This window comes from Cicer arietinum, chromosome 7, assembly GCF_000331145.2.
Source record: "Cicer arietinum cultivar CDC Frontier isolate Library 1 chromosome 7, Cicar.CDCFrontier_v2.0, whole genome shotgun sequence".
In the NCBI taxonomy this organism is placed as follows: Eukaryota; Viridiplantae; Streptophyta; class Magnoliopsida; order Fabales; family Fabaceae; genus Cicer; species Cicer arietinum.
In genome coordinates, this window is record NC_021166.2 from 21,322,873 (window position 1) to 21,334,533 (window position 11,661).

Sequence of the window (11,661 nt, forward strand, 5' to 3'; positions counted from 1 at the left end):
AACCACCACCTTTATATCCGTACAAAACATTGTTAATTATTCAGATAGAATTATAAATTGACTTACAATAATTTTCTTTTTGTTGAATTATTTTATACCTGCATTATAGTATTCGCATATATATAATAGAAACAGAGAGAGACCTGAATCAGCAAGATAGAATTAGGTCAGTCCAGCTTATTTGAAGTAAAAAATAAGAATATTTTATGGGCGCATTATGTATCTATCTGTAATAAAAGGCAAATAATTGATGGAGGGTGGGGACACGTTGTCTAAGGACCCTCCTACTCATAAAAAGCGTCATGTACTGGCAACAATCACGGAAAGGTACACATTTTATGATGGACCATGGTACCGCACCAACAATATTTATTAAGATTCAAAATAAGCTTGAATGCCACAGTGAAATTAGGTCATGATAAGGGAATTTGGAGTATCCATTGCAAGGGTCATTTAATCAATCATCACATTTTTCAACTACTACTGCTTCCTTTCGTGTCTTAAAAATTCGTGACCGTCTAAGTGGCCAACATCCATTCCCCACTTGCTTATTAAATATCCCTTCAACTTTTCTTTTTAAATAAATTGCTACACTCATCCCCGTCTTTGACGTGTATGATATGATATAATAGTCTTAAACATTATTATTTTTCTTAAACATTAATAACTATCAAAAATACTCTTTAGTATAAATTAATGGTTTTCCTATCTTTAATCATGAAATGATGGCTTAGTTATTACTTTTTTTTTTTCACCGCAAGCATAATGTAGTTGATTTTGTTTGTATATTATTATAAGACTTAAATACATTATTGATTCATGCAAATGAACACCAATTATTTTAATCTAATTAAGTTTTTTGTTTGATTTTTTCTTCTAAATATTTTTATTTTGTTTTTTGGCTCTATTTTTTTTGTTTTAGTTTCTATAAAATTGATTTTAATTAAAATTAGTCCACACAACTTCTTATATCTCTAACAATTGAGGAACTAAAATAAAATATTATATATATATTACAAGACTCATTCAAAAAAAAAATAATTTTATATGAATTAAAATAAAATAAAAATAAGGACCAAAATAAACAAAAAAAAAATATTTGCATTGATCAAAATTAAACAAAAAAAACTTACCGATACTAAAACCATAAAAACCCATAATTACAAGACAATCATAGATTTCAACCTTATTATTATTATTATTATTATTATTATTATTATTATTATTATTATTATTATTATTATTTAATATATTAACGACTAAATCGGACATTAGATTATATTGGTCTAATTCATTAATTCTAATTCTTTCAAAACTTTGCATAAAGACAAGTATCATTGTTGAATTTAATTCATCTAAAGTGGAAAGTTGATAAAGTTGGTTGGTGAATTAATTTTAGGGGTTAATTATATACTGTATTTTGTTAAATCTCTTCTATTTTTTCTCTGGTCTAATAAATAAAAAATAATAATAAAAATATTAAAAATAAAACAAAATTATATTAATAAAATCAAACAAAATACATTTAATACAGTTGTGTTGTTATTTTATCTACAACATATTAGAGAGACTTTATTTGTTTTGGAACATCTACTCAGCAATTTTTTTCTATTAAATATATTTTTTATAATATTATTTTAATTTTTTTATAAATATTTTTATTACTTTTTATTTATTAAATTAAAAATGTTGTATTCTTATTATTTTTTTATTTATTAGATCATAGAAAAAATGGGAAGAAATTGTTAATAAAATAAAATTATATTGTTATTTTATTTGCAAAATATTAAAGATATTTTATTCGTTTTTTATACGTCTACTCAATTGCATGTATTTTTTAAATATTTTTATTAATTTTTATTTATTAAATTAATAATTATTATATTATTAAAAGCCAAAAAAAAATTAAAATGCATAATGTGATCTCTGAAATGCAATTTTTTATTGAAATAAAAAAATTATTTCGTCGCATCTTAAAGATACGATCTTCTAAAAGTATAATAAATAAAATATTTAAATATATTTTTTTAATATAAAATATTTTTATAAAAAGAAATATTTAAATAAATTATCTCTATTATAATGATTTGAAGAATAATTTAAATAGTATACTAAAATTATATTTTGAAGGTCTCAAATTCGAATTGACTCCAGATATTATTATACACAGATCTTGAGTAAGTCGCATTGTCTCGGTTGTTTTTTTTTTAACCAAATCTGTGGATTTTATCGATGCTTGATGGAATGAGTGACTAGTTACCACTACCTTTAATGAAAAATGATTTCAACACTACGGTGGCACATTCTAGTTGGGACTGGGAGATGTTGTTATCCAATCAACTTATATATCATCATATTGAGTGCACAATCTTATTCTTGATAGGACTGCATTCTCATTAACTAAAGATTCTTTCATCTATTAATTACTTTAAGATATTTGGTTTTAACTATTTATAGTGTAGAAGTTTCATTTATTTGAATTAGGAGACGCAAATAAGTGCCCTTTTGATTTGATGCATATCAACTTTCTTAAAATTTAGTGTACTTTGCGGAGCAAATATTAAATTTTATCTTCAATTTTAATAATTTGTATTAATTTAGTCTCTTATTTAATTATAATTATAAAATAATTATCAACTTCTTTTACTGATAATCAAGTTAATTCATCCGTCAATTTCAATTAATTAACAATGTTAAGAATTAATAATCTGTTACATAATCGAAGTTTTTGGATGTATTTAATATTTTTTAGTTTAATAATAGTCGGTATTATTTTGATATCTTTTAAATTAATTATTTAAAATTAAAAAATTCTTGTTTTATAATATACAAAATATGAAATTCTTCTTCTTTCTCACACTTTATGTACAAAGAAACTTTTTTGTATTTTCTCAAATCCATTTATTTGTTCAAATGTGACAAAAATAGATAAATATTACATAAATTACATTCGTGTTCATAATAATTATATTCAAAACCAGCAACCATTGTGGTTTTTCCGAATTGTATTTTTCTCTCATAAAAACAAAAATGAACTGAGCAGTTTTTTTCGGTACATGATTCATCAAATTCTAAATTATTAATAATATTTTTCCTTTGATAGATAAAGTAAATTGAGAGTCATCACTCATTATTTAATATCATTTTCACGAATATAGTAGAATTTATAAAAAAAATCAGAGGTGGAAGAAAACATCAATGAAAGAAAGAAAAATTGAGGAAGTAACTTTATCAATAATGTGTTGTATAAAAATACAGTTTGTTCTAATTAAGTTATCAATATTATTGTCTATTACTATACATGACAACTTTTTCAATTTAACTATAGTAATTTTTTTTATGAGCAAAGAAAATACTAATAATTGTACGTAATATTTATCTTTGACTTTAAACACATCTACTAAGACGTTAAAATAAAAAATATCACATTAAAGACAACGAAAAATATAATACCACACTCTAATAAAATTAAATATAACTAAAATTTTAAATATATATAAAAATTATTTAATTAAATGAAATAAAAATTATAATAACTTAAGAAGTGATTCCGTAGAAAAAGAAACCTCTAAATTATTTTTCTAATAAAAAAGAAATAATTGGCAACTAAGTCAAACTTTCATGCGCGTTCAGACACGAAAGGAAAAGAAGCGAGTGGTGGCCACCTCGAGGCCTAACGTACAATTTACACGAGACATAATATTACATAAAAATTTATTTTGATTTTAATCTTTACAATTTTTTTTGTCACAATTATTTATCAAAGTGTTATAATCAAGAAACTGTAACATTACACTTTTTGGACGGACTCAGAATTAGTTCATTGATATACTTTAGTCAACTGTCATGCAGACCTATTTGATAGGTATATTCGAAAAGTATTAATGTTAGTTTGTTATATTTACTTTTTTATTAGGTAAAATTAATATGTCTCATACTTTATAAATAAATTTTATATAAAATGGTAGTATTTATATAAATCTTATTTAATAAAAGAATGAATATTAGGTGGGGTATTGAATTAAAATTTTAAATATAGTTTTGTTAACAAAGAAAAGAGAAAGCAAGAGGAAGAAGAGAAACAATCACGCTAGGGTTTCATAACATAGAATGAACCAAAACCACAGTTAATAGGGTTACAATGAGTATATATATAAAAGAATAGAATTGTCTAGAATTGTCTAAAATACCCTTACTACTAATATATAATAATATTATCTAACATCTCCCCTCAAACTCACGATGCATTAACATGGAGCTTCGAGAGTTTGTCAACTAAAAAAAACGAAAACGTTTAATGGAATGCATCTTTGTGAACAAATCAGCAATCTGTAAAGAAGAAGAGACAAACAGTAGAATAATGATTCTATGCTGAAGATGATGACGAGAGGGGTAACGAGGAGGATCAACAATCGCAGGAGGTGGTTGGACAGCCGGGGGGACAAGAGGGATGTCACCAAAGAAGAAGCAACAATCAAAGAGAAGAACCAAGCCAACAAAGAAAAATCAAACCGAAAAAGGAGCGATCAAAAAAAGGAGCAACAACTATACCAAAATCAACAGATAGGAACAACCAAAGAAGTAGCACCACGAAACCAAATCCAAACAAACCAAGGAGCAACAACCATATCAAATCAACAGATAGGAACCACCAAAGAAGTAGCACCACGAAACCAAATCCAAACAAACCAAGGAGCAACAACCATATCAAATCAACAGATAGGAACCACCAAAGAAGTAGCACCACGAAACCAAATCCAAACAAACCAAGGAGCAACAACCATATCAAAATCAACAGATAGGAACCACCAAAGAAGTAGCACCACGAAACCAAATCCAAACAAACCAAACCAAATAGAACCAAACAAAACTAAATCATATCAAACCAAACTAAACAAAGAGAGAAGCAACAAAGCAAATCACTAGAGAGATTAGCAATCAAACAGAAGAAGCAACAGACAGAGCGACAACACAGAAGATCAAATTTTCAGCCTCATCCAAGTATCCAACCCTTCCTAGAAGGTCAATCATATAACCATAATGCTCAATCTGAGGCACAATTCCAAATCTCTCCATTTCTTTGAAGCATCTTCTTCCTTCCTCTACCAAACCACAATGGTTGCAAGCAGATAACACACTAGTCATTGTTATCTCATTCGGTTCAAATCCTTCCCGTAACATTGCTGCGAATACTTCTAACGCTTCCTTCGCACAACCATTGACACCATAACCATTTATCAAAGCATTCCACGACGATGTATCTTTTTCATTCATCTCCTCAAAAAGCAATTTAGCTTTTCCAATTTCCCCACATTTGGCATACATATCAACCAAAGCATACACTTGAACATCTTCATCAAGTCGGTTCCTTTGCACAAACCCATGAATCCAAACACCCAAATCCAAAGAACTCAAATCAGCAACAGCAGGAAGAACACTCACAACCGTCACTTTATTCATTTCCACATCCAAACGTCCCCTCATTTCCCAAAACAACTTCAACGCATCGTGCGGTCGTCTATTCTCACAATATCCCCTAATCATCGCATTCCAACTAAGCACATTCTTGACAGGCATACAATCAAACATAAACCTAGCCGCCACAACATCATCATCCTCACAATAACCATGAACCATACTAGTCCAAGAAATAACATTCTTATCCTTCATCTTATCAAACAAATCCCTCGCCAAATCCATACACCCCATTTTCACATACCCATCAATCATAACATTAGAAGCAGCAATATCTCTATCAGGCATAACATCAAAAAGCTTCCTGGCCTCACTCATATCCCCACACCTAGCAAACCCAACAATAACAGCAGTCCAAGAAACCAAACTTCTCACAAACATTTCAACCAAAGAAGTCCCAACATACAAATTAACACAAAAACCATTTTTCAAAACAACACAATGAACCTCCAAACCTTCTCTCAAAGCCATACAAATAATGAGACAAACACAATCACTGAGACAAAATAAATTAGGGATAACCTGGTGCTGTGCGAACACGACTTCTCCCCCTATATACGTTGTTTTACCGATCCGACCGTTGAAGACGAAGACCTGAATGTTTTGAACCTTCTGTCCAAAAATCAGCCAAATCCGACGGTTAACGAAAGCGCAATCGATGTTTTTGTGAGACTGATTTAACAAAATCGGGAACAGGGTTACTCTTCTCTTTTCTCTTTTGGTGGTTGCCTTTTCTATCAAAATAGTCTCTCTCTCTTCTCTACAGTAGATCCCAGGATGATAATTCTCAATCATCTCTTCATAACGATCAATCAAAATCCCCCAATAACCATGCAAATAATAATGATTCTCAAAGTAAACTTTACCACCCATTGTTCTTTTTAGCTCGGTTGGTTAGAGCGTCAAACCCTAATGGCTTGTGGAAAGGTTTATAGAACCCTAATAAATTCTTTTTTTTTACTGATCTACTAAAAATAAACGAAAAGCTACAAATAAAGGGTAAAGCAGAATTGAGACACGGTTTAACGAAAAAATCTCACTGAATATTGGAATGTTAGAAAAGAGAAACTATAATTATATTCCCTAATTGTTGGGAACTCGACAGCGGAATAGAGGCGGGATCGTTCAAGGAGGATCGAAATAGGCTCTAGATACCATGTTAACAAAGAAAAGAGAAAGCAAGAGGAAGAAGAGAAACAACCACGCTAGGGTTTCATAACATAGAATGAACCAAAACCACAGTTAATAGGTTACAATGAGTATATATATAAGAAAATAGAATTGTCTAGAATTGTCTAAAATACCCTTACTACTAATATATAATAAAGTTTTTGTATACAAACATTTTTATAGATTTAAAAAAAATTAGGATTTTATGATTTTAAAAGATAACGAAAATTTATAATATAAATTTACAGGATTTATATTGTAAAAATTTATAGAATTTAAACAAAAAAATTAGATTTATAAGACTTCAATAAATTTTAAGTAGCCATTGAAAAGAAATGACTCAAACACACTCTCAAATATAATATTTTTCATATATATTCTTATTTGTTAAAATTTAAATTATTTTAAAAAAATTGAACTTTACATATTTAAAATTTTATCAATTATCATCGATGTATCCATCTATCTATCTTTCTATATGAAATAAATTTTTATATAATTAAATATCTTAAAAAAAGTGAGTGTAACTTTTTCTTTGGGATACAATTAGGAACCATGATTTTCACTCCAACATTTAGAATTATAATTTATTTGTTGTCACACTCATAATTACAAAATTGTCACACTCATAATTACAAAATCAATAAATAGTAGTTAATATAACAAATATTAAAATTATTAAATTGAATACTATGTTTTAGATTTTAGATTGATTGAATACTATGTTTTGGATTTAATTTGAAATATTATAATCATATGGGAATTGTTTTATTATTTTATTTTTAGAAAGAAAAAAACTTTACAACTAAGAACATAAATGTTTGTAATTTATCGCAATATACTGTGAACAACAACAAAAATTGCAATGTGAAAAAGTCACGACGCTCGACGCTCCCTTCAAGTTCAACCAAGAAAAGGAAAAGAAAGACAAATTGGACTTTTGCTTCGAATCAGAAAAATATATAAACCATTTAGAGCTCTTTTATATTTACATATGAAAAAACACATCATTGAATTAAATAAAATGAAATAGTCGTCAAAATCTACTAATTGATCTCTACCTAACCTATTCCTTTTTGTTCTCACAATCTTATAATTATCATCACATGTTACCACCCTTTTTTACTCAAACAATTTCCCGGGTAATAATGATCACACATTGATACAAAACGGTGGCAACATCTGATGAGATTTGTAACACAACACGACGACCTATTTACAGATAGTAAGGAATCGGTAGTTGCGGTGGCTTTAGCGGTGGTGGCTTCACGACAGTCACAACAATATTTTCCGGGCGCGACGGTTCACACGGACACGGCATCGCTATGAACTTCGGCACATCATCCCCTGGCATCAACACCGAATAGCTTTGTCCTCTGTTTTGCCTCAATTCCTAATAATCCACCGACAAAAAAAAAATTAGATCCTTCCATTCCAATATATATATTTAAGTGAACGCTTTGTAATACTATAACAAAAATAATGGTTGTAGAGCTATTGAATCTAAATAAAATATTCTTTTAGTTGGATTCAATGAGTCTCCACCATATTGAGTGATATTACAATTTGTGTAAAAACAGTGAGTAATTAAAATGGTTATACTTACGGTGGAGTGAGTTTTAGGTTTATTGGGTGAATCAATTTGAGGATCAGAATCAGAGAAAGATTGACGGAGGGAACGGAGTTTGTCCCAATGGTAGCAGCAAGAGAGGATGCCACTCAAGCTGAAAATAATGATTAAGAGAAGGGCAGTGCCCAAGGGGAAACCGAGGGACGGTCGAGATGCGTCCACGTGGGATGGCGAAAGATGATCTTGACTCTCCATTGTGTGTAGTTGTTGTGGATTTTTTCGCTAGCTCTTCCTACACTCATATGTGTGTGAGGAACACAAAGAAGGGAAGAAAATAATGAGTTGAATGTGAATGTAAATGTGGAGGTATAATGTGAGTGTGGGTGGTGGAGGTGGTGCTTATTTATATAGAGTATGAAAACGGAATTTTTGGGATTGGGTGGTTACGTGTAAAGATGAATTTTAAGTTGTTAACTCACTTATGTCCTGCCCATAGTACGGAAAAATATTGTAGGCTCCACTTTCTGTGTCCGATTTTCAATTTTGTTTCGGTTGAGTGTTAGAATTAGGACTTGAGAATGTTGACACCAATTACTTGCTCAATAGATATATATTCAAAATATATTTTTTTATATAATTATGTTATTAATAAGAATTTTTTTTTTTTCATGATAATCTTTTTCAGATATAGCATTATATTTAGTGAAAACTAGTAAGATACTCATGTTGTCAAACTGGTTTTGGTCGTTGGTATTTTACAAGAATTTAGTTCTAAATTTAAATAAATTTTCTTGTTATATGTATTAATAATATATATTTGTTTTATATTTTTTATATTTATTAATGATAAACATTTTTATTATAGTTTTTTATATTTATTATTGATAAATTTATCATATATTTTTTATCATCACTTGTAAATATTTATTTTTTATATTTTAATATTTATTGATGAAAAATATTTTTCATGCATTAGTTATTAACATGTATCTTGAGTTTTTTTATTTATTTATTAATTAAACATGTTTTTCTTGTGTATATGTATGTATAAGGGGAAAATATATGTCTTTGTTTTATAAAATTTATCAATGATAAAAATTTATCACGTGGTTTTTTAATATTTAACGATGATAAATATTTATCTTTGATTTTTTATATTTCGTTGAAAAATATTTGTTCTGTGTTTTTTAATATATTAATTATAAATATTTATCATCTATTTTTTTTAATATCTATCAATGACAAATATTTATCTTGTGTTTTTTAATGAATTAGTTATTAAATTATTCTTGTATTTCTTATCCATTAATTATAATTATTGAAACTTTATTTTTTTAATATCTACCAATGATAAATATTTGTCCTATTTTTTTATGTACATCGTAAATATGGGTTCTGTAATTTTTTAAAATTATTAGGAAAAATATGTGTCCCTTATTTTTTTTTATTCGATTATAAATACTTATACCGTATTTTTTTAAATATTTATCACTAATAAATATTTTTTTCCATGTTTTTTATATATCAATCAAAAATATTTCTCCTGAAATTTTTTATATGTATTACTAACAAATATTTATCTCGTATTTTATATGCATTAATTATAAATGTTTGTTATGTGCATTTTGAATATTTATAACTAACAATTATTTATCATGTATTTTTTTAGGTTAAAATATATGTTGTATGTTTTTCATATATCAATTATAAATATATATTCTATATTTTTTAATATTTATTCATCAATGATAAATATATTTTATGTCTTTTTTAATATTCTGGTTGAAATTTAAGAGAAAATTTTCAATTTTTCACAATGCTCTCTAATATTATATTATAGTAAATTGTTTATCTTTTTTCTTTTACAAAATCGAACTAAATTGACTCATTACTTTTCATAGATTAAAATTATTGAAAAAATTTAAAGTTCCATTAATTAAGATGAAGTACAAAGGTGCCTTAGATTTTAGCCATTGTTTATAGGAAATGAAAAGGAAATTATTAATTGTTTCAAATAAAAATAATTTATCAATTATTTAGTGTCACGACTACCAACAGATCAAGTAGCTAGAGTAAAGTGAGTGCAATATTAACATCACAATTTGGCACTCTATCCATCAGAATGGTGGTGGGTACATCACGATGACATTGTCCATTGGCCCTTGGTAGTAAACCAATTTTAGTAGTTGTAAAGTTGCATGTGGAGCTCTGAAGACATACAATTGTCTTGTATTTTTCTTAACATTTATTAATGAAACATATATCTTGTGTTTTCGTACAAATATATAAGAAATATTGTTTTATTTATATTTTTAATATTTATTATTGAAAAATTTATATATTTTTTTTAATATTTATCAGTGATAAATATTTGTCTTATATTTTTTATGTATTAATGGTAAATATTTATCTTGTAAATTTTGATATTTATTATCGACATTCTATATGTATCTCGTTTAGACTTAACAAAAAATTAATTTTATATATCAAAAACAAATATTTATTTCATATTTTTTATATTTATTGATGACAAATATTTATCTCGTATTTTTGTATATACTAGTGAGAAATATTTCTCTTGTATTTTTTATGTATTAGTTATATATATTTTTTCTGTAATACTTTATATTTATCAGTAACAAATAATTATCTAATTTTTTATGTATTTGTTATTTTTTCATGAAAAAAAATTGTTGTGTTATATATTTTTATATATCAATGATAAATATTCGTCTTTTGATTTTTTTTTATATTTTTCACAATCAGTTTTTTTCTTTTTATTCATCTATAATTAATTGTGATATAATAAACCTATGATATATTTATCATATGCACGAATGATATATGATATTGTAATTGATTAGTTTTTTCAAGCTAGCATCATTTCATGGCTTGGAATTCCTTTGAATTTAATATTTTAATTCTAACTAAAGCTAAAAGTGCAATGTGTGGAGTGTGTATAGTAGCAAGTAGCACACTACAAGAAAAACACCATTTTGTGGCCAACTTTATAAATATTTTGTGGTCGAATAAAACCCTCACAAATTAGTGACCGAAAAAGCCCTCACAAATGTCAAAATTGAAATTGGTCTTTATTTGTGGCTGAAAAAGCCCTCACAAATTTTTAAATATTTAACTGGATTTTGTGGCTGCCTAAGCCCTCACAAAATCACAACATTGTGATTTTGTGAGGGCTTAGGCAGCCACAAAATCCAGTTAAATATTTAAAAATTTGTGAGGGCTTTTTCAGCCACAAATAAAGACCAATTTCAATTTTGACATTTGTGAGGGCTTTTGCTACTCGACATCAAGTTAGTATTTTATATATTTTAAATTTAGATTAGTAAATATATATAGATTAGTAATATTTATATCTAGATTAGTTTTATAAATTTATTTTAAAAAAAATAGGAATGATGTTGTTTACATATTAATATATGATAAAT

The 11,661-nt window shown here is 27.1% G+C and overlaps 1 protein-coding gene across 1 annotated transcript; it reads right to left on the bottom strand.

Moving 5' to 3' along the window:
* Positions 1–7,583: 7,583 nt before the first annotated feature.
* LOC101503569 (uncharacterized protein At5g65660-like) lies at positions 7,584–8,603 on the bottom strand. The gene is made up of 2 exons (XM_004509657.3): positions 8,252–8,603; positions 7,584–8,038 (listed from the first exon to the last, which is right to left on the bottom strand). Exons 1-2 carry the CDS (start codon positions 8,468–8,470, stop codon positions 7,862–7,864), a joined length of 396 nt encoding a protein of 131 aa, XP_004509714.1. The 5' UTR covers positions 8,471–8,603; the 3' UTR covers positions 7,584–7,861.
* Positions 8,604–11,661: the final 3,058 nt, after the last annotated feature.

Excerpts from the sequence above, each read along its gene's own strand:
- LOC101503569 (XM_004509657.3), bottom strand. The coding sequence starts at position 8,470 with ATGGAGAGTCAAGATCATCTTTCGCCATCCCACGTGGACGCATCTCGA. Across the intron at positions 8,039-8,251 it reads AACCTAAAACTCACTCCACC|GAATTGAGGCAAAACAGAGG; the intron begins GTAAGTATAACC and ends GTGGATTATTAG.